This window comes from Protopterus annectens, chromosome 7.part0 (genome assembly GCF_019279795.1).
Source record: "Protopterus annectens isolate FY-2018-M chromosome 7.part0, PAN1.0, whole genome shotgun sequence".
Lineage (NCBI taxonomy): Eukaryota > Metazoa > Chordata > Ceratodontiformes > Protopteridae > Protopterus > Protopterus annectens.
In genome coordinates, this window is record NC_056739.1 from 1,149,641,255 (window position 1) to 1,149,665,733 (window position 24,479).

General features: G+C 41.3%; 1 protein-coding gene across 1 annotated transcript in view; it reads right to left on the reverse strand.

Annotated features, from left to right (window-relative positions):
- Positions 1 to 24,479, reverse strand: part of MAP1A (microtubule associated protein 1A) — a 1,667,185-nt gene that overhangs the window by 291,080 nt on the left and 1,351,626 nt on the right. The window contains exon 4 of the mRNA XM_044077731.1: positions 8,509 to 8,649. Within this exon, the coding sequence (XP_043933666.1) occupies positions 8,509 to 8,649 (141 nt within the window). The remainder of the gene's footprint in view (positions 1 to 8,508; positions 8,650 to 24,479) is intronic.

Consider the following 24,479-nt stretch of genomic DNA (forward strand, 5'->3'; position numbering starts at 1 on the left):
CGAGGTATATACCTTCTTACCCCACCTTTCTAGAGATCTAGATTCCCTTTCTGCAGGAAGTGGATTCTTGGCAGTGGAGGCCTTTAATCCCTTAGGGCCTTGTGAAATGGTTTCAGGGTCAGCATTATGGACTTTGTAGAGAAATTGGTGAGAACTGGGTACTCTGTAATATCTATCAGGCTTTACTGGTGCAGGAGGTAGAGAATCCGGGTTAAGACAAGCCTCCGAGTAGACATCATCCAGTACCTCCAAAACAGGGGGTATAGCCAGAGGTCTGTGCTGAGGTAACCAAAGAAATTCCCTAAGTCTTTTCTTAGAATCTGAAAAGTCTTGGCCTTCCTAATGGAAGTGTTCCCTCAAGGTGTGCAAGGTTTCCCCAAAGGAAAAATCCTCAGGGGGGGATACAGAAGGAATGGACTGTTCTGCATCCGAATCCTCAAAAGGGGAGTAAGAGTGTTCCTCTACATCAGAATGTTCTGATAAAATGGATCCCTGATCAGAAGAGGGGGATTCTTCCTCCACTCTGGGTCTCTTGTCAGGAGGGGGCTGAGAACCTCTGATAAGAGTTATTAGATCCTCAGCCATTTTAAGCATCTGTTTCTTAGGCATGGGTCCAGGAGATGGGCCTTGTGCAGCAGGCCTAGTGTGATGCCTGGCTGCTTTGGATTTAGTAAAGGCCTTAATAGAAAAAGAAGATGAAGGCCTAAATACACCATGGGTGGAGGTGGACCTGTCCACATTAGTAGGCTCGACATAAGCCGGGGCTTCGGTTGTAGTCTGGGAAAGGGCCGAGGACCCAGCGGTCTCGGGTACAGAAGACACCGCCAAAGGAGTGTCGTCGGTAGTCAGGGACTGCAAAGGCGTCTCGCTGAGAACCGGACCACGTGAAGCCTGTTTCGGCGTGGTGTCGGCGGAGACCGCGGGCCTCGCATGTCGGTCCTTTTCCTTGCGTTTTTTGGATAAAACGGTAGTCGGAGTGTCCGACGACATTTTATAGTCAAAAGCTTTACCAAAATAGTGTTAGGCGAACTCCGCCCGACGCTTGATAGTGCGTTTATTGAAAGTAGCGCAAAAGCGACAGCCCGAGACGTCGTGGTCTGGACCCAAACAAGGTATGCACAGGGAATGGAAATCCTTATGCGGTATTTGCTTCCCACAAGTAATACAATTATTAACTTTTTCTGACATCGGTCTGAGGCAAGAAAAGTTTCCCCAACGGGGTACTTAGCTTTATGAAGACTTCGGTTCCAAATATTTTCGTAATTCAGGAGCTGGCCGACCGGCACTTGCGAACTGCTTCTGCTTCGGGCACCGCGCGGCAAAAAAGACTGAAGAACATGGCGTCAGCTGTGTCTTATATACTCTGGCCTTCCTGACGTCGGAAGAGTAAGCGACGACAATCGACGCCGGACCAAGACTTTGGAATTCGGCCGACCGAGGGACCGCCTGACGGCTGAAAACCCATCTGTGATTACTGCAGCTGTATGCACGATGAACATCAGAGAATAAAGGAGTGGAACAATCAGAAGATGACAACACACAGGGGATTAGACTCTGCCAACAACTGAATGGAAGATTCCAAGCTCCCTGGTAGAGAGGAAGCAGAAGTTGACTGAGGTCTTGGACCATAATGGGTTCAACTAACTGATGAAGTGCTGCACCAGAATGCTCAACATGATCCTGACCAACTTATAGGGTATTATGGATGCTTAGGTAAAGGTACATTTAGTCAACATGTTGGTTAGAGTTGGAGTAGGCAAAAAGGGTAAGAATAATAGGAAAAAGATGGCAGTGTGGCCTTTCAGAAGAGTTGATTATGCCAGAATAGGAAAGAGGGTTAAGGATGAGTTAGAATACTAGGAATACATGAAATGAGTGAAAAAAAATCTATAGGAATGGCTCAGGACCAGAGAACTCAGGGCTGTGGACAAAGACTTTGGAAGAAGCAAAAGAGCAAACCGAGAAGACAACCAATGTGGCTAGATAAGAATATAAGGGCAAAAGATAGGAGCTACAAGAGGTAGAAATGAAGGGATGGTGAAGTGCAAGATGCACAGTACAAGAAAGCTAGTAAAAAAGCAACAGAGATGGTGAGGACAGCAAAGGAGAAAGTTGAATAGGAGTTAGCAGAAGGAATCGATAAGAAAACTAAGTTTTTTTTCAAGTAAACAACAGAAAGAAGGACGAACAATCAAAAATGGTCAGTTTAAGCAAAGAGGGGAAGGGGTCATAAAAGACTGAACTTTGTTTCAGGTTTCACAAAGGAAGGCAAGGGGAAGTTCTCATGCTGAGAGGGAACAGAGCAAGTAAGGAGAAAGTACACTTGTGTACACTTACCATAAATGTACATGTTCGAGTGTATTCACTGTTGCAATCATTACATTTGGGTTATCTCCTTGCAGTAACCCTCGGTCGGCCTGATTCCCAAAGTCTTGGGTCCTGCGTCAGTTGCTGTCTCATCTTCCATGATGTCAGGTAGTCAGGGGTATAAAGCATGCAGCCAACGCCATTACATCAGTTTTTCTTGCCCCAGATGTCAGGTGCCCCCATAATGGGAAGCAATTATATACAAGGTTACACCTCCAACAAAAAAGCAAATACAGCAAAAAGCTTTAAGCATAGTAAACAAGAATAGAGGTACAGTCAATAGAAGTCAGGGGGCTGGAGGGAAGGTAACCAGGACTGCAACAGTGAATACAATCGAACATCTACATTTATGGTAAGTGCACACAACTGTACTATGTTCTTCGTGTTTCACTGTTGCAGTCATCACATTTGGGTAGATTCCCAAAGCTAAGGATGGAAGGAGGCAATTAGATAGCATTTGGACAAGCTAAAAGGCCCTGTAAGACTGCAGTGGCAAAGCCAGCTCTGGATTTAGAAAAAATTGGCAAGTGGTAATGCTTGGTGAAGGTATGTACAGAACTCCAGGTATCAGCTTCTAGGATGTCCCTGGTAGGGACACCTCTGTGAAAGGCTGTAGAGGTAGATGCAGCCTTGGTTGAATGGGGTCTTATCCCCTATGGGGTAGGTTTTCCACGGTGCTTATAGTAGAAATGAATGCAATGGCCTATCCACTTAGAAATGGTTTGCTTTGAAATGGCCTTCCCCTCTGTCCCTGCAGCAAATGCCACCAGCAGCTGTTCAGATTTCCTGAAAGGCTTAGTCCTGTCCAAGTAAAACCTAAGTTGTCTGTGCACGTCCAAAGAGTGCAGTATTCACTCCCCTTTGTTCTGTGGATTAGAAAAGAAGGTTGGCAAATGAATGGACTGATTAAGGGCCACACTGGATACCACCTTGGGCATAAATGAGGGATTGGTCCTGAGGGACACCCTGTCCACATGAAAGATGATGAAAGGCTCCACTGCCACGAGGGTCTGTTATTCAGACACCCTCCTTGCTGAAGTGATGGTTAGAAGGAAGGCTGTTTTCCAAGAAAGGAATTTCAACTCTGCATTTGCAGCTGGTTCAAAGGGAGGTAGAGTGAGCTTTTCCAATACAAAGTTAAGGTCCCAGGCTGGAGTAGGGGCTCTCCTGGGTGGTCTTACGTTTTTGGCCACTCTGAGGAATTGCTTCAGCAGTGGATGAGAGAAGAGGGGTGGTTCTGTGTTGTAATGTGCTGAAATGGCTGAGACATGAATTTTGATGGAAGAAAAGGAAAGGCCCTTGTGAAGCATCTCGGTTATGTATAGAAGAATATGAGGTAAACTGGGCACTGCTCTGCCCATCCCCTGAGTTTGGCTCCAGGAAAAGAATACTTTCCATTTTTCAGCATAGGATTTTCTAGTACTAGGCCTCCTTGCCTCCAGAATGACATCCATCACTTGCTTACTGAGGGATGGTAATGGAGAGGTCAGGTAATTAGCCAGGCTGCAAGGTTCAGGGTTTGAAGTTGTGGGTGCAGAATCTGTCCCTCCTGCTGGGACAGCAGGGCAGGGGTCTGAGGCAGGTGCCATGGTGCCAGCAGTAACACACTGAGCAAGAGGGGGTACCAGTGTCGGCGAGGCCAGTCCTTTGCAATCAGTATTGTTCTTGGTTTGTCCTGTTTGATCTTTAGTAGAACTTTGGAGAGGAGAGGCAGAGGGGGGAAAGGCATAAACTGGGCATCCACTTTCCAAGCCTGCTTGTGAGGAGTCCTTGTGCAGAAATTGTCCAACTGGTAGTTCTGAGGGGAGGCAAACAGGTCTATCTCTGGGCTCCCCCATTTCTTTCTCAACATGTTGAATATGCTTGGTTCCAGTTTCCACTCATGTGGGTCCATGAGATTTCTGCTTAGGTTGTCTGCCGGTGTGTTTAACTTTCCTGGCAGGAACTGAGCCTGTAGATGCACTTGGTAGCTCAAGGCTGTGTTCCACAGAGCCATGGCTAGTCTGCAGAGAGGGTATGAGTGGATTCACCCCTGCTTGTTTATGTACCACATAACAGTGGTGTTGTCCATCTTTACCAATAATTGTCCTGGAAGAATGTGGTCCTTAAAGATTGTCAGAGCATTCTGTACAGCTAACATTTCTTTTTGATTTATATGTAGGTGCATTTGACCTGGGTTCCATTTGCCTTGAATGCACTACCCTGCCAAGTGAGCCCCCCATGCATAGTCTGATGCATCTGTTGTTAGGGTTTGGGCGGCAGGGGGTAAAGTGAATGGCAGTCTCTTGTTTTGGTGGCAGGCCTCTGCCCACCGAAGGAAAACTATCTTTAGACAAGTTATGATAGGAATCATTGAATCTAGATCCTGAGAATTTTGCCACCATAGGCTTTTTAGATACCATTGTAGTTTCCTCATATGCAGTCTTGCATATAGAATTAGTAGAATACAAGAGGCCATGAACCCCAGTGCTTGCACTATTTTCCTTGCAGATAGCTGGGTCTTTGTGGCCAGTAGATTGAAGTAGGCTGTCAAATGAACTTGTTTCTCTGGCGTGAGGTAGGCCATCTGGGAAGGGATATTCAAGCTTGCTCCCAGGAATACAATTTGTTGGCAGGGTACAAGATTTGATTTCTTTTCATTTATAGTGTACCCCAGAGAAGTTAGCAGTTTCTTTACAAATGCCAGATGATTTAATAGTATTCCTGGCTTTCTGCCTGAATTAGACAATAGTCCAGGTATGGGTATATTTGAATATTTCTTTACCTGCAAAATGCAATGACTGGAGCTTGGGCCTTTGTTAAAACCCTGGGCGCAGTAGATAAGCCAAAGGGCAGTACAGAGAACTGATAATGCATGTAGCCTGCTCTGAAGCATAGGTATCTTCTGCAAGATTCCCTTATTGGGATGTGCAGGTAGGCTTCCTTTAAATCCAGTGTTGCCGACCAGGCATTTTTGCCTAGCATGGGAAGCAGTTGATGAAGAGTTAACATCTTGAATTTTGGGATTACCAAAAATGTGTTTAAGATAGACAGGTCCAGGATAGGACGCCAGGAATTGTCTTTTCTGGGTACCAGGTAAAGTCTTAAATAAAAATCTTGCCCCCATTCTTCTTCTGGGACAGGCTGAATAGCCCTGATGCTTAAAAGAGAGAGAGAGAACCTTATTTTGAGCCTCTGCCCACTGATTTGGGGGTAGGTCTGGCCAACCTTTTGGGGTTGGTAAGGAGTGGAAGTGGAATCTGTATCCTTGGGAAACTATATTTAGAACCCATTTGTCCTGGGTAATGAGCTCCCAATTTTTTGCATACAGGGTGATCTTTCCCCCTAAAAGAACAGTCAGTTGAGCAGGGCTTGGAAGGTTTAAAGTTAAGTCACTGAGACAGTTTATCATGTGGGGAGTCTTACTACTCTCTGCTTTGGAAGTGGGAGCCCCCCACTGCTTAGTCCTGTGAGCATCCTGGGACTGAAGACTGGGTGTTCTGGGCTTGGACTGAGAAGGAAAGGACCAATTCTTAGAGGGCCAATGCCTACTAAATCTGGGAGGCTGTACTTACAGGAAATCTTTAACAGTTTGCATAGATTTAGCTAAACAAACAGTCTTGATTTAAGGGAGCATCCAGTAATTTAGCTTTAACATGATCAGGCAAAGATTGCTCCTTAAGCCAAGCATTTCTTCTAAGTACAGACCCAGTGACAGCAGCCCTGCAAGATGCCTCTAATGAATCAAAACCACATTGCAAATTATGTTTTCCCACTTGTTCGGCAGAATGCATTAAATCCTGTAATTCTTTATTTTCAGCACAGTCAGGAATCAGCATCATTTTCTGTTTAAGCAATCCAATAATATGCTGCTGATACTTCAACATATGAAACTGGCAGTTTAAGGGCCTAATGGCTAACATTGCAGAGGTGTATACCTTCTTATCCCATTTATCAAGCTCCCAGGAATCTCTATCAGAGGGGGTAGGATTTTTGGCAGTATTGGCCTTAATGCCCTTGGGTCCCTGTGAAATGGTCTCAGGACCCGTATTAGGATTTTTAGAAAGGAACTTGTGAGAGAAGGTACCCTGTAATACCTATCAGGTTTTCTGGGAGCAGGAGGTAAAGAGTCAGGGGCTAGGCAAGATTCCAAGAAGGCATCATCTACAATGTCCAGTACAGGAGGGATAGCTAAAGGCCTGTGTTGAGGCAGGAGTAAGAATACCCTAAGCCTCTTTTTGGAGTCAGAGAAATCCTGGCTTTCCCAGTGGAAATGCTCCCTAAGAGTATGCAAGGTTTCACCAAAAGAGAAATACTCTGGAGGGGAAGCAGAGGGAATGGAGTCCTCTGCATCAGAATCCTCATAGTTAGATAAGGGCAAATCCTGGTCATCAGAAAAACAGAAATTTCAGAATCCTGATCAGAAGAATCAGAAGGAAAATCAGTTCTAGGTCTCTTAGAGGGGGAAGGGTGGCTTCCCCTGATTAGAGTAATAAGGTCTTCAGCCATTCTTATCTTTTGTTTTTTAAGCATAGGGGCCTGACCATGCAGTCTGGGCATCAGTTTCCTGGGCATGGATCGAGCTTTAGGCCTTGAAGAAGAAGATGACGTTGGTTTAATATGCAAGTCAGTAGGCCTGAATAAACCCTCAGAAGCCGGTGCCTGCACAGTGGCTCCGGAAGGTAGAGACATTCACAGGTTTCATAGTAGAAGAAGCATCTCGCGGCATACCGAACTCCGAATGGGTCTCAGTAGAGGCCTGCAAATCTAAAGTAGCAGGTATCAGGTGCTGCGAAAGCACCTCACTGAGTACCGGCGAACTGGCGACTAGCTTAGGAGAAGCGTCGGCAGCTTTGGACCTATGCGGTCTGTCTCTGTCTTTATTTTTGCATTTTTTTGGAATGTCGGTAGTCTGGTGGCTTACCAACGCCATTTCTCAGTAATTGAACAGAGTACCACAATATTTAGATGTGAAAATGTACCAACAATGAATAGTACAAGGTTTGAATAAGGTACAAAACTTACAGCGAGGTATGTCGTGGTCTGGGCCTAGGCAAGGAATGCAGTACAGATGAAAATCTTTATGAGGTATATGCTTTCCACAAGAAATACAATTGTTAATTTTTACTGACATCGGTTTAGAGCAAGAAAAAGGTTCCCCAATGGGGTACTTAGCTTAGTTGAAGACTTCGGATCTGAAACTCGAAAACAAAAATTTCAGGAGTTGGCCGACCGACACTTGTGAACTGCTTCTGCTTCGGGCACTGCTTGGCAAGAAAGACTGATGTAATGGCGCCGGCTGCATGCTTTATACCCCTGGCTACCTGATGTCATGGAAGATGAGACAGCAACCAACGCAGGACCCAAGACTTTGATAGTCAGGCCGACTGAGGGCTACCTGCATGCAGATAACCCAAATGTGAGGACTGCAACAGTGAAACACAAAGAACATCAGGGATCATGCAATAGGATAGAGAGGGAGTGGGTTTGGAGAGAAATGGAGGCCCATAGGGATAACAAAGCACAATGAGCATTAGTCTATCTTACAGAGACCTCCAAAATCTAAGCAGTGTGTTTGCAGATCCCTGCTGAAATAGACTTCCTAGTGCAGAAGAGTCAGACTGAAGTAAGACAGCAAGTTTGCTACTCTTGTACAGGGAAGGATAGAAACAAAATCAACAGAACTATTGGCCTGTTAGTTTAACAGCAATGGCAAGAAAAATCAGAGAGAAAGTCTGCAAATAATTTATAGTGGACAACAATCTCTTAACAGCAACTAACATGGGGTCATGGATGGAGGGATCTATCAGTCAACCCTGACACAGTTTTATTACTGAATTACAGTTGAACTTGAGAAGAGTATCAGCAGATGTAGTCTACCTGGATTTAAGCAAGACCTTTGACTCAAACCTGCACATGAGGTTAATAGGAAAACTAAAGAGGCTGAAGGTAGGACCAATACAAAGGATCTGGATAGTTGCAACATTGAATTACAGGGCAACAGAGGGTTATGGTGAGACATACAATGTAACACAAAAACTGAGCAGCAATATTATCTGTAAATGATGAAATGCATCTTTGTAAGTCTGGGAAAACTTCAGGTAAATAATGTTTATGAAAATTAGGAATGAGGAAACACAGCTTTAAAACACCTGTACATACCTCAGGATGTTCAAAGATCTCAGCAAAATGTAGGTATGTGAAGGCACCGTTCTGCAGAAGGAGGTCCCCTCCCTGCTCAGAGCTTTCTCCACAGAGAATTAGGAGTTTCTGACCAGCTGGACTTGTTAACAGAGAATGGACCTAGAGTACAAAGGACAGAAAACACTGATTAATAAATCAGCAATGGGATGACAGCCACATCCTGCACTGTCACAAATTATACACCTTCATGAACAATACAGCTAATATACACAATCTACATAACTGCAAATAGGTACCCAACCTTAATATGTAACAAACCTTTAGTGATGGCTTCAGAAATGCAAAGATCAGCTGCTTGATTTGGACACAAAAATAGATAAATTCGTACTACGCAAGTTAATCTACAAGAGTACCCTCCTTGATGGATCTCTGGTTGGGTACAGTCTTTCTATCAATCAAAATATGTTATATTTTTTAAAGATCCCACACTCTGGGTTAAATAACATCATTCATACCCAGATTTTTCACCTAGCCACTAGCGAGCACTTTTCTACAATTCAAGGAACAATGGCAATTTAATGCATAGACTGTTAAATAAAGACTGTTAAATAACATAAGTATTTAATCAATGAAATACAGGATGCTACAACAGTTGTGTCTAGCTAGAGGACCCCCTCCATAAAAATGGAGATACGGTATTACTGACCTATCAAGGAGGGTCTTCTTATAGATTAATTTATACTGTGAGAATTTGTCTGCTGTATCCATCTCTTAAAGAACATCATCGATTGGCCCATGGTTGAATTCAGAGACACGTAATATTGCTACTGAGGATGCAGGGGCTGGAAGACCATATAAAGTCCAAGTTTCAGAATGCTGAATCCTGAACTACAATCATACCAAATGTCTTACTCCTTGAATCAAGGTTGGGACTATACTGCCTTGTTAAGGGGTGTACCAAACAGCAAGTAACTATGATGCAAGTGACTGTAGTGGAGACTTTGTTAAACCAAGCACTAAAAACAGATGCTCATCTAGTGAAGTGGGTTCTGGCTGCAGCACTTATGAGTAGTAAGTTAGTCACCTGATATCAAAAGATAATGCAGCTCACAGATCCTTGGAAAGTGTCTGTTTGGTCAACAGAAGACATTATATCCTGTAAGTAAAGCAGAAAAGCTGTTGACTCATCTTCACAAACTTGTACATCATGTTTCAGGTACCACCTGAACTAATTTTGGACATCCAGGGAATAAATGTGCATCCCTCTCTCTTTTCATTGGTATCTGCCTCATCATTAAGGAATTACTTGACCAGTTATGCTGGGTCACATTTCTGCCATCAAGAAGGTCAAGATGATAGGGGGCTCGTGAATCAGGAGTATGTAATAACGAAGGCACAAAACAAACAGTTGTCTAAGGCAGAACAGTCTAACCTACAAGCTGACTAAATGGGGTGGTACAGGATACCAGATTATAGGGTACTGCTCTGATAAAACTGAAAACACTATTTACTAAGAGGCACAAACCTGTTGAATAGATGGATTCTGGAAGCCTCAATAAAGTCTGGGACTTGTACCAGAAGACCTATAAGGATTAAGGAGATTGCTTCAGAAGCCAGGTCCCGAGTGAAAGGCAGATCTCACTTCAGTCACAGGCAACATCCATGACAAGAGTGGAAAGAGATGCTCTATCATCAGGGACCTGAGTGCCTTAAATCACACCTTTCTCAGCCACTTACAATAAGGTGTGGAATTGATCGGAATGATGGAAACAGGCCCAGAAGCCTCCCAAGTTACAGGACACAAAAAGCATCTTTGGCTACCTTAAGTTTAAGGACAGGACCACATTTTTCTAAGTGGAGAAAAGACCAATCTCCAAAGCGGCCTGCTTTTGGATGGCACATACTAACCACAGACTCTGAATCCACATGAAAAGAGAGGAGGAAAGGCCCCGCCACTTTCACAACTCATTCACCTTCCAAGGGAATGTAAAAAAATGGCAGAATGATGTCTCTGTCATATGAGCACTGCCCCCGCACAGTGGGTATGACTTTCCATCTTACTGATTGTTTACATATAGAATCATATGTTTAACCAATATTTGGTTGACATTCTCAAAAACAAGTTATGTTTTCAATTTTTTCAAGATCAAAATGTACAACTCAAAAAACATTAAAAAAAAAACAAGGGAATACTCAGATGTGAGGGCTTGAACCCTGACACCCTCTTGACTTCTATAAACCAACTCCACTGTCACATTACAGTGGGGAAATGTGGATAAAATAAAAAGTGCATGTCTGACTTATACATTTCCAACTAACTCTGGTAAAGCACTTGATGAAATGTTACTTGGAAGAACATGCCTCAAAGAAGTACAGGTATACCCATTCTATACAGAAGTATTTCTGTCTGTCTAACCAAAGAAGTAGAGAGCCTAGATGCAACTTTGTCTCCAAGGCCCTCTGGGCCAGAAGAAACTCTAAATGTATGAGGTACTATCTTTCTATTGAAAAAAATCACATCCCTTAAGCCATTTGGCAACTGTGGTCAGCTTTCTTCACTTCTTTACGGGGGGAGCTACATATCCTGAACTGTTGAGGAGCCATGTTGATCTTCTCCCAGAAGTACAGCATTAGCAGAAAGGGAAAGTCCACCAAAAGATTGTGGGAATTATCCACTATTACAGGCTTGCTGACAGTGGTGTGGCAAAGAGAATCTGCAAGCAAGTAGCAGTTCTGCACGGAACGACTCCTCACAGTACAACACCCATATATATGTTCCCATAAATACAGTATAATTTGTCAGGCTTGGAATACATAGTGACCTCTTCACTCAGGTTTCCATGACGTCCTGGACACTCTCCAAGGACAGGAACAACCAGTACCTGACAATGTTCAACCCAGAGTTATAAAAGCTAAAGATGATGTCATCATTACCTGCTTAATTATGGGTGGTGTGATCAGATTACTGTCTATGCTGTTACAGTAAAATAAAAATAAGACTTAACTGCCTTATGCCTTTTGCTAAAATTCTGACTTCCTCAACTCTGAATATGCAGAATGCAATCTAATTTAATATCCCTGATTTTTTAGATGCTCCAGATTCTCTCCATTCGTTCTTATGGAGGCTGACAGGCATGGGCAAAGCAGTGTAATGCTTCAGTGTCTACCTCAGTGAGTGAGCCAGTTTCTTCCTGTTTTGGGGTTGAATGAGCTTAGAGGAAGAAGACACAGAAAAAGGGGAATCAAAGACACTCCACATTGGAAAGGGGTGAATTTCTCTTGATAGGAAGGCTCGACTAGAATGTATTTTCCCTTTGAACCTGTACACAAAATATCATTTTCAAGTTTTTCCTTAAAGGAGGATAACATCCGTCAAACCATACTAAGCAAGTTAATATCTGAGCAAACAGCCATAACTATAGCGTCTTAAAAGTCAAAATCTCAGCAGATTATGTGAAAGCAGACCTTAGTAGTGGACATGGTCTCCAGAACATGCTGCCTGAGCCAGAACTCCCTGAAGTCTTCAAGCTTTCTAAGGAATTCCAGTACTTGAGCCAGTGCGACAAAGACTTTAGGGCTCAGAGTCCATGCATGACAGGGGTATAAACCCACACATACCACACTTGTACAAAGTTCTGAACTCTTTGCCAGAAGGCAGAGTGGCAAAGAGCTGTGTGATCACTTGGACCAAGGTTAAGCTGAGGAAATCACAAAGGAGTCAGCTCAAGGATGCTTACTGACAGACTCTATCCACTAAGGCAGAGACTTTGTAAAAGTGTTCATCTTCACAGTGGCTGCTGCAACAGAGTCACTGTAGCTCTAGGCTACAAAGTGAATGACCTTGATTGGTTACTGGTTCCAAGGAAAGTTTGACCAAGGGATCCTCAGGCTTCTTTCTGGGACATGTAGTCAGGCATTTCTTGAGGAATGGGATGGGATGAGAGGGCATTCTTGCTGGACCTCATAAGCCTAAATATATTTAAAAAAAGAAGTCAAACGGGTGGAGGGGGTGGGAATCAATATCTTTATTTTTTTAGTGTTTAGATTCCCTGTATGTCCTTGAAAGTGAGGGGAAACAAATGCTACCCCCAAGCCATATAGAATTTCTTCCATGACCTTATGAGAAAGTAAACAATGAAGTGGCATAATGTGGGATGTCAGCATGCACCGGCTAAAGATATTGTGTATCAGACAGAGGCTTGCACAGGGCCTGGGGATGGCATCAGACACATTTATTTATTTATTTATTCGCTCCTTGTTGACGGGCTTAGTCCCATGAGACTATTTTCTTCTTTTGAGGGGAGACCTGAAATGGTATTCATACTGACTAAAGAACTTCTCTTACCCTTTTTCAGTAAGTGCCACCGGATTTTTTTATATTCATCTGGGCCACCACCAATTCATGCAAATGGGACCTCAGTTTAATATCTCATCCAAAGGATGACACACTAAGGAGAGCAGCATCCCCTTCTGCTGCATTCCAGTGTCAGTACTGGGAAAAAAATCCATGTACCTGCTGTGGGAATACAACTCACAGCTTCCTGATCTTCCAGCATTACAGGTGAGTGCACTACCTGTTGAGCTACAGACACTACAATTCCATAAGAGTACAGTCCTTAGCCAGTGACTTAAGCACCTATCAACAATCGGACATCTGCTTGATGTCTATGCTTTGCACCACAAGCTCTGAGACAGAACAACCAACAGTTATCACCCCGACAACCAGGACCAGGAGGTCCTAGGAGAAACCTTGAACTCAAGTTCTACCAGTTTAAGATAATATGACTCAAAATGCCATGCCCTGGGATCTTGTTGATCAGTCTCTGCCTGGAGACAATCAATCACGTAGAATTATGGGAGGTGCCAGCACCCTGGAACATAGCCCTGGGGTTGGGCACCAGGGATGCACTTCCTTTTGCCCCATTTTTCTCCACAAAAAGGAGGACTGATGTAGGTTCAAGTCCTCACTAGCTGAGCTCAGCAACTGCAGAGTCCAGAACACAGTTCATGAAACACATCTTCCACAAAGTTTAGGCCTAGCTTTGCTTTTATGGAAATGTTCTAGCTTATACTTAGCACTGCACAGAGTGTAGTCCCACCACTGCCCATGTGAAGAGCTCTCAACTATTGCCATTTTTTAATCATAAAGTAGGCCAACAGCTTTTTCCTGTAATGTCAGTGAGTGGTAATCACTGGGATTTACGACAGTGCAGGGACATTGTGCTCTTTTCTCAAATGGTAAAACTAATTGTAGTGTAGGCCACAGTTAGTAACCCGAGGACCACATGGAAATTTAGCAACTTTATAAAGCATTGCCTGAGGGAACTGCACAGATGTTAGTTAGGGACAGGATTTAAACTGCAAACATCAAATGAAGAACGAATGGAATTGGGAGTTTTGCATGCTTATGCATCCAACACATGACATAATGGAGAGTATGAGAAAGAGTGTGCAGGCAACTTCTAGTATGGAACATCCACAAGTTCGCTGAGTTCTGCTTGGAGGAAAGAATAACTCCAGTTAAGGGGAGTGTCCACAACATTAGATGGCTGTTTATGAAACAGCTGGAGATTACAATAATCATCAGGTTTTTAATGAGAAACATGCATATATTAATTGTGTATGTGTGTGCGTTTTTTTTTTTTTTTTTTTTAACAAACATGTACATAAACCCTAAACTTGAACTGCAAATGTATATGCTTTTTTTCTGCAAAATGTCAGTCTGGCTGTGGACTCAAATGTAGTCTTTGTTTTTGAAGGTTGCCTTTGTTTTATCATGAGACAAAAATGAATGCATCTTTGCTGAGCTCCAGCCTAGTACAAAATGTCAACAAAAACTGCAGAATGTTGTTTCCCGAAGGATCTCTTCAGTGCTCTGTCAACAGATATAATATAAAAACAAATCTCTTATTTTAAGTGATTTCTAGTTTCCTGCAATTAAATGCCTATCATTATCTTCCTAATGGTGCTATATTTCATTCCAGTATTCCAATTTTTAAGTGTAATCCAGATATTACAGTCTATTAGGCTATTAAGCACTTTATTACCAAAAACGTCTATTCAAAAATGACCTAATTCACCATCAACAAATGAAATACATTTTATGCATCTATCATGTGAACTGAAAGTTTGTAAAAAAAGTATAATTCAACCATCACAAAACAAAAACAATAATAATAATACATTTGTTTACAGAAGGTGATATAGTCTAATGTGATATGTTCCTCTGAATGCTTCTAGAATGTGAAATGCTCTACTGCCATTTGACTTAAGTATATATCATGTTACACATTGATTTATCTCACCTATAATTGCTACCATGACATCTACTATTGTACAATATTCCATTATGTTCCTTAGCTAATGAATAAGCATTAAACAATGTTCTTTCCATATGTAGTGCTCACAGTGTATGACATAAAATAAAACAAATTAACAGAACAAAGATGTGACACAAAAGCCTGTTAGAAATCAGTTCAGGACAGTCACAAAAATCTTACTGGTCAAGCATGTTTGTTTGTCTAATCATCAGACTAAATGTGTTTTGGGTATTTGTACTTTTTGCTGAAAATATTATTTTCACAATTTTTTTCAACATGTTATGCTGTATTATTTAGTAAAATCAGAAATTATTAAAACTGCAGATATGTACTCAGGGAAGCAAGAGTCGTCATACAGGCCTTATAAGGTTAAAAGAGTAAAAAAAAACATTTGGAAAGCTAAGCATGCATGTAATAAACAGAATAGAGTGATATAATGTGAATACACAACAGTGTTAAAGACAGTATACTGCAAGTGGCAGAGATGAAGATGAAGAATAAAGGTGGCAAAGGGCATGTATGGATGAAACTAGGTAATTATAGGAAAGGTTTGATTGAACGTTACATCATAATGTGGATGGCCAGGACCTTAAATGCAACAGCGGAGGATATGGTACAATGGGTTTACATTACACTGTTGAGGTTTTGGAAATTTGATATTTATATTGTTGGGAAACATATGTTCAAGCTTCAAAAATTTCAAAAGAAAAAAAAAAAATTACATTTTTTCAGGTGGGCAATCCAAGATTTCACTACAGTGAGGAAAACGGTAAATTCCCCGATGAAGCATCTGTATGGAGATTGCTGTGCAGTGGGGATCTGAGTGTAATCTCAGAGCTGGCATATAAAATTTGCAAAAGGTGTGGGGGTCCAGGGGGGCTAACTCTCTTGCAAAAAATAGATTTCTTTTTTTTTTTTTCCAGTTTCTGGAGACTCGAACATACAGTCCTGACCATATGAGTTTTGAGTTTCCAAAACTTGATAATGCAATATAAATCCGGTGCAATATATATGTCATTACTGAGATTCAGGGATGCCCAGGGTAGCACAGTAGATCAAACGTATGGAAGGGACAGCTGTGTAGGGTCTAGCTACAACAAAATAGCAAACTCAATATGTCTTTAGTTGCTTTTATTACTGTTTCTTTCTCATCTTAATCTTGCTAAGCTACTTGCACAGAAACTGAGCTTGTATAGTTTTCAGATACACCCAGGATAATCATTCACATCTTCTTGTCCCCTAATCTTGATCCAGTGTTCTAGCCCAGGCATACCTGAATCCAACTGATTGGATACACATCCTTTGCCAATATACCCCATCAGTCCAATGTAGTCTGTGAAGTAGTATTCCACCAAATCTCCCCTAAAACATCCTCCATCAGTCCGGCACTTATGTCCTCTTCCTCCTGTCTGACCTTCATCCATTATTTCTCTTACATGCACACTCTACTAACAATCAAAATCACAATGAACAGTTCTTCTTTCGAATGTCTGCATGACTAGATGCCCAAATGTCTCCCTTTACTCCATTATCTTTTCCTTTTGGGTAACTAAGCATCATATTTTGTACCAGCTTAACTTCTTTTCCATTCCCTTGTATAGCCACCAGAAGAAACATTGCATTAACACAGCCTTATCAATACTTTGCAAAGTAGAAAGGTGATGTCAACATATATTCAGTCCACTCCCCCCAGCTTTTGCAACCCAATATCATCTTTGCCTTAGGGGTGATTATGAGCAATTAAACGTGAGTAAATTATACTGACAGAGTACAAAACAGAATAGGTTAATCTGAAATATCAGTAAAGCCCTGAGACAACAAACAATCCGTCTTGCCTCACTGACATTGCAGCCACTGATCCAACACTGCTGTGGAGCTCACAATGGAGGACAATTCATGAACACACACTTATGAACAGAAAGGAGCTCTCAGTCAGTCTTGATCCATTTTTGTGACTGGCTGACAGGTGATTTTGACATGTAGTTTCAATATACATGATCTACCTGGACTATAACAAGGCCTTTGACCGTGATTCTATACATGCAACAGAAGGGACTGGCAAAGAGTCAGAAGGCAGCCTGCTATATGCCAGAAGCGTAGGACACAAAGATTAGGACATGAGTGGTAAAAGGAACAGTGTCAGGAACAGGAGTGTTTGGTGACGTCAAAGCAATGTGAGGCTGCAAGAAGCAAATGAATTGGTGCAGCTACCCAGAATGCAACGAGGCTACATCAGTGTAGGGTGCAGTATGACAATGGTTGCATTTTTAAATAAAAAGCTAGTCATTTACCACTGCAAGTGCTATGCAGCTGTCTTGTAGCAGTAATTTTACTCTTCAGACCATCTGCCAAAGCTAGTATGAGAAACACAGTACAATTCAGACGTAGAACATAGATGAATATGGCCCAGTACAATAAAACTCAAAAAAACTCTGCACCTTCAAGCACTTGCGCTGGCCAGACAGCATAAAAGTAAGTACCAAGTTACACACAAACAACTATGATTTTTAAGCAATGACAAAATGTAATCATTTAAGTCACAAAGAATGCCTTGCTTTTTCTCGAGATGCAAACTCCCAGTGATACTCCATGGTCTCAAATTCAGAATGACTGACTTACAGTCATAGTTCCTAACCTGTTATTTCATAAGTCAGGGGCAAAATCACAAATAGTCATGGAGTAAAACACTTCATGAATTATGTTTAGTTACAAAGTTGACAGAATAAAATGTTTTGCATTACCATGCATTTTATGAAGAACGAGAAGTCTTCAAATGCCTAACATTATTTTACTATAGCAATTACTGTTCTTCCATAAAAATCAGACATTTTAGATGGGGCAGAGTAACATTCTGGCCCACAACCAGGGATAGTTGAGAACTATGTTTCCAGTTCTGTTAAGGTTAAGTATATGTGTGATGAGAATAACTAAGCACCTGATCTACAATTACAGAATTATACAAGTAGAATGTAGACCTTAAATCCTAATCAAAACCTTTTGTTTTTCTTATCAAAATTAAAAATAAAGTTGTTGATCTCTGCATGTAGTCAGCTAACTATTCTTGAAGGTGGCAATATTTAGATGCATCTTTCATGAAATACAAGTTGCTAGCAGTAAATCTTTTTTTGAACACTACAGACTGCATTTTAAATACCCAAATAGTTTAAGATGATGTTTTCTATCAAACAAAAATGACTTTTGATTTAGAAGGTAAAAGTATAAGGAGAAACAACAGTAGTCTTGCTAAAAAGTTTAACAGCATATTTAAAGAAACCCAAGTTGCTGCATGCCCAGACAGGGGTAAACACTGCAACACAATAATAAAGAGTAAAATTACAATATCATAACAATGATATACAATTATTGTCTGTGTCTAAAAACAACTGAGTTTCTCTAATAAAAGTCTAATACTGCCTGTACGCCATTTAGATATAAGAGAAAAGAAAAAACTCAAAAGCTTAAAAGTTATGCATGCCCTTCAATGCAAAAAGGAGATAAAATTTTATTCTGCACAAAAATGTTCAAACCTTTAATCCAATCTCCAGCTTAGCAGTGTCTGAAATGCAAAATCAATGTAATTTAAGATGACAATATGAGGAATGGAAGGCGATACCGGACTCCTATCATCCCTCATATCTTTGCTAACAGAACATCTTTCAACAGTTAGCCTCCTTTCACTCAAAGCCAACATTAGGGGGAATATTGAAAGCAGCAATAAAAGTTACATACAGTTCACTTCCAGAACACAGCTGTAGAAGAATGCTCGTCTATAAATTGAAATTGTCTGTCAAAGAAATACCAGTTAATCCCAGTCATATATTTCTCTAGGTCAAGGATAGCAACTGTTAATGTGTCATATTGCCTTTGACAATGTAAAGCTTTACTGGTTAGCACTGTAGGTACGGCTGGGGAGGGATCTAACGTATGACTGACACACCTTGCAGTTCAACCAAACTACAGTGAGGGGAGGTAGCAGCAGGTATAAAGCCAGCATGCCAGTGAATGACTTATTTACTGGGTTGTTTTAAGTGCTTTGTTATTTTCGTTTCCACTCATGTTTACAATACAGAGTGGTGAATGTAACGGCAGCCAACACAACATACGTGATTGTATGTATTTATGTAGCAATCAAACTGTTAAATGTTCATACATATACAACTAAATAAATATCATCAATCTGAAAACAAAATGAAATGTTTTAAACTAAAATACTTTCTAGGCAAAGCTGGAAGGGCAGTGGCCCAGCTGCACAACAATGCCAGCTACACCTGATCAGGAAATAGCAAAATAACTAAGGGAGTATCCCAGAAAGGAAAAATAGAACAAATCACCATGTTCACTGATGATACAAAGGCAAGTGCAACATGGAAGAGTCTGAGGTAGGATTTGGAGAAGCAGACCAAATAGACAAGATGGTGGCAGTTGAAGTTCAGTGCAGACAAATGCAAAGGACTGCACTGGTCCAAATGAAACATCAGTTGGGAGGAGGGATTTGGGGGCGTTAATCATACCTGGAATGGACCATCAAGAGCAGACTGAAAGGACAGTGGCAAGAGCCAACAGAATGCTGGGGTCCAACCTCAGTGGTACAGATTCTAGAAGCAAAAAGGCAATGTTTCTACTCTACACAGCCCCAGTTAGCCCACACTGTAAAGAATGTGTGCACCTCTACAGCCCACACAAAAATGATACATCAGGCTGCTGAAAGGAGACAGAGAATAAAGTCAACAAAAAGCTGTAGGGCAGACTAAGACCAGAAACTAAAAAACCTAGAGGTTTCACTAAAGATCAAAACAGAAAAAGGGGGGGCACAATGGGGAGATGGGAAGGAGTCAACATGAACATAAAGGATGGGGGAGAAAATTACAGGGTCTTGCTTCTCCCTAGATCTGTAATAGCACTTCTTCATGGAGAGGACATTATACCTATACATATCAGTTGACTTAAATTGGTGGTGAAGATGGACTCCATAGAGACAGTCAAGAGGAAATGGGATAGGTGGATAAAGGTCAGAGAGCAAAATTGGGATAGACAGGAGGTCAAATTTTAAATGCATTTAAAGGGCAGACTATATAGGCTCACTGCCTCCTTCCTCCATCACATTAGCATCAGATCCTCATGTTTACTTCACTGCCATTAAAACTAAAAAGTGCCCTAAATATAGTGACCATACCAACAGCTGCAACAACCACTGCTTACTGCTAAACTCTTCATTTACTGGTCAATATGACAAGAATGAGAAAGGAAGGAAGCCAGAGATCTACATGTGCAGTCATAAATTGGGACAAGGATGTCTATGAAAGCATTCTACAGTGAAATCTAGGAGTGCAGACCCTCATGTCGTGTTGTGACTTGCTATTATTTGAAGTGAACAAGCATCGGGTTCATGTTTGTGAAATTATAATGGACATCAGTAACCACATCACCAGTCAGACAACCACATGCAACAGCATAATCTCTGCTAAACTATAAATGTGCTCTATAACAAAGCCAAACACTAAAAAATAAATGAAAAATAGAAGACCACATGTCTAATTAGAAATGTGTAGCTAAAACAACAGAAAACAATCCAGAAGGCTAAGCAATGTTTAAAAACAGAATCAAGAACTAAATTCAGAGACTTGAATGGATCATCTATATGTAAAAAGATAAAAAGAACATTAATAAAATATCTAATTAATTTACAACGGTACATCCTGACAAAGATATAGTCTGGCCCAATCTAACAAAGTCAAGATATTGTATGGAAAACTGCAGTAAGTTAACATCATCAATTACTGCGAAGTTTAAAACCACTTACGTAAGAGCCATTAAGGCATTCTCGTAAACAGAAATCTCCTTTGTGGGAAATTTGCATCTCACCCCCCCATAGCAGATGTTAAAAACTAGGATATAAAATTATTCTTTTGTCAAACATACCCTCGGTTTCCAACATCTTTGTATATCTGGAGATATGGATGTAAATTTGCACTTAATAAAACAATTAAATGCAGGTTAGCTAAAAGACCCAATATTATTTTTACAATAGGTAGCATGTAGCGAAAAGATAAAAACATAATTCAAACATACTTACTACAGAAAGTTCCTAAACAATTAAAGAAAAGAGTCACTGTGAATCAGAAGAAAGAGTTAGCTTATCAAACTACAGAAATTCTCAGAAAATTTTAAAGGCTGTGTAACCAAGATGAATGTGAATCTAAGCTCAGCTAAAGACTGATATACTTTACAAATGTCAAACAGAATCAGTATTACTTTGGTAATTAATTGTACAAAGTTTAAACAAATAGAAAATAACAAAATTGATTATTTATTACATTGCCCTTAAAAGAACAGAAACAATGCTGTCAGAATTTAATATGTCTAGCAAAAACATTGTCACAAATTAGAGAGCATTGAACAATTAAAGATGTTGAGACTTTGGGAAAAACAGCAGAATTACAGAAAGCATTTTAAAATTTTTTGATAAATCTGACTAGGAATTAATATCCACCCAGGCCTGTGTATCTAATTTTACTGAATGATTAACAAAATGAAGGCTCTTCCATGCTGCTATGGAGAATAAAAAAGGAGCATGCATAAGAATGATATGCTGGAGTAAGGGCTGAATGCTACAGAAAATAAAGATGGAATGATAACATTGAAATATACTTAAAAATAATCACAAAGAAGTCCCAGAAGTAGCTAAACACAAACTGTTTGTTTAACAATCACATGCATATTGATGAAACCAAATGCAGGACCTGCATTCAGTTTTGACCAGTTTGCTGGTGGTTAGTAGCTCTTCGTTTTCCATTTCAACTTAAAATAATTATGAGAAAACTGGACTTGAGAAGAGCTAAATTTTTGCAGCTGACCTAGTCTTGCTTCTGACATATAATCAGGGCTGAAAGCTTTTCTGTCCTTAAAAAGATTTGAAATATTTTTTACATTCATGTGGAACACCTTTTCCTTACTGTTGTTTACATAGAGAAAAGAGTATAGAAGGGAAATATGTATGGCTTTTTTTGGAAAACGTAAGGTGAGAGAATGATTACTTGGACAAGAATATTTAATGAATACAGCTACACAGCTTCATATAGTCATTAAATCTGTGAAGATGTTACTACAGTGAGTAGTACAAAGTACAGTTTTGTACCTACCATAAATGTAGTTGTCTGATAGCTATGCAACTGCAGTCCTGAAATATGGGTTGTCCTGCCTCAGGCAGCCCTTCGGTCGGCCGGATTCCAAAGTCAGGGTCCGGCGTCGGCTGATGTCGCCCTTTCCCCGACGTCAGAGCGCCTGGGGTATAAAAGCGTCAGCCGACGCCATCTTCTTCAGTGTTTCTTGCCCCAGATGCCAGGTGCCCTCTAAGGAAGGCTAAATTTTGAAAATAGAGAAAAAATTTCAGACAAGTACAACAACATAAAAACAAATACACCATAAAAGATTACCCCAGGTAGCTATAATGAGGGGTAGAAACCCAAAAGAATACCACAGAGGGGTAGGTGGGAGGGAAAACCTGACTGCAGTTGCATACCTTTCGGACATCTACATTTATGGTAGGTACAAAACTGTCCTATGTCCTTCAAGGATGCAACTGCAGTCCTGACATATGGGTTGAATACCATAGCCAACCTGGGGGTGGTAGGCACTAAGACAAAGATGGTGTAGCTAAAATGCCCTGCAGGACTGCAGAAGCAAACCCTGCTCTGGATCTGGAATATAAAGGCAGGTTGTAATGTTTGGAAAATGTATGCACGGAGCTCCATGTAGCAGCTTCTAAAATGTCCTTTGTTGCCACTCCTCTTAAAAAGGCTGTGGAGGTGGCTGTAGCTCTGGTGGAATGTGGCCTGATGTCAGCTGGCACAGTTTTTCCATGAAAAGAGTAGCAGAATCGAATGCAATTTCCAATCCATTTAGAAATTGTCTGTTTGGAAATTGCTTTTCCCTGCAATCCAGCAGCGCAAGCTACAAAAAGCTGGTCAGATTTTCTGAAAGACTTTGTTCTGTCCAAGTAGTAGCGCAACTGTCTGTGTATGTCCAAGGTGTGCAGAAGTCTCTCTCCTTTATTTTGAGGATTGGGAAAGAAGGTAGGCAGGTGAATAGCTTGATTCAGGGACACCCTGGACACCACCTTTGGCATGAATGACGGATTGATTCTCAAAGAAACTCTGTCCTGATGAAAAATGAGAAATGGTGGTATTGCCATAAGGGCCTGTAGCTCAGAGACTCTTCTTACTGAGGTTACTGCCAGAAGGAAAGCTGTCTTCCAAGACAGAAATTGCAACTCTGAAGATGCTGCTGGTTCAAAGGGAGGAAGAGTTAATTTTTCCAGCATGAAGTTGAGGTCCCATGCAGGCACTGGTGGTTTCCTTGGAGGGTTGATGTTCTTTATACCTCTTAGAAACTGTCTTAGCAATGGGTGAGAAAATACAGGCGGATCAGTGTTATATTTGGCAGATATTGCTGAAGCATGTATTTTTATGGAAGAATATGAAAGGCCATTGTGGAGCATTTCAGCCAAATATTCTAGGATCTGTGGAATGCTCATCACTGATGGGTCTTGACCCTTTTTGCTGTTCCAGATAAGAAATCTCTTCCATTTTGCTGAGTATGTTTTTCTAGTGGAAGATCTGCGCGCCTCCAGGATGATATCTTCTACCTTTTTGGAAAGTGTATCCTGAGGAATAGTCATGGAATCTTCCAAGCTGTCAGCTTCAATGTTTTCAAGCTGGGGTGTAGTGTCCTGTAATTGTGCTGTGTCAGAAGAAGTGGCCATTGAGGAAGGAGCCATGGATTGGCGTGTGTCAAGCTCCGTAGCAGTGGGTACCAGTGTTGTCTTGGTCAGTCTGGAGCTATCAGTATGACTTTCGGTTGCTCTGTCTTGATCTTTAGTAACACCTTGGTCATCAAAGGAAGAGGTGGGAAGGCATATAGTGTTAGAGAGTTCCAACTGAAGGAGAGAGCATCCACCTTCCATGCTTGAGGATGGTATGTCCTTGTGCAAAACTTTTTCAGATGGTGATTGAGGTGGGAGGCAAAAAGATCTATATCCGGCCTTCCCCATGCTTGAGTTATTTGTAAGAAAATGTCTGGATGCAACATCCATTTGTGTGGAACCATGATGTTTCTGCTTAGGCTGTCCGCCAGAACATTGTCCTTCCCTGGTACAAACTGGGATTGTAGCTCTATTTTCAATTGTAGGGAAATATCCCAGAGATTCATTGCCAGTCTGCAAAGAGGGTAGGAATGGGTACCTCCTTGCTTGTTTATGTACCACATAACTGTGGTATTGTCTGTCTTTATTAGTAGATGGCCCTGATGCATGAACTTTTCGAAGGCCTTGATTGCATGTATCACTGCCAGCATTTCTTTTGGTTGATGTGCAGGTGCTTTTCTTTTTGTGTCCATTGTCCTTGAATGCATCTGCCCTCCATGTGCACCCCCCATCCATGGTCTGAGGCGTCTGTTGTTATGGTTTGACTTGTATGAGGCTTGCTGAAAGGCAGACCTTTGTTTATCTGGCTTGCTTGAGCCCACCACAGAAATTCCTTTTGAAGGCATAGAATGAGTGGGATCAATGCTTCCAGGCTGTGGCTGTGTTGAGACCATAGACTTTTTAGATACCATTGTAGTTTCCTCATATGCAGCCTTGCATGTGGAATCAGAAGAATGCAGGATGCCATG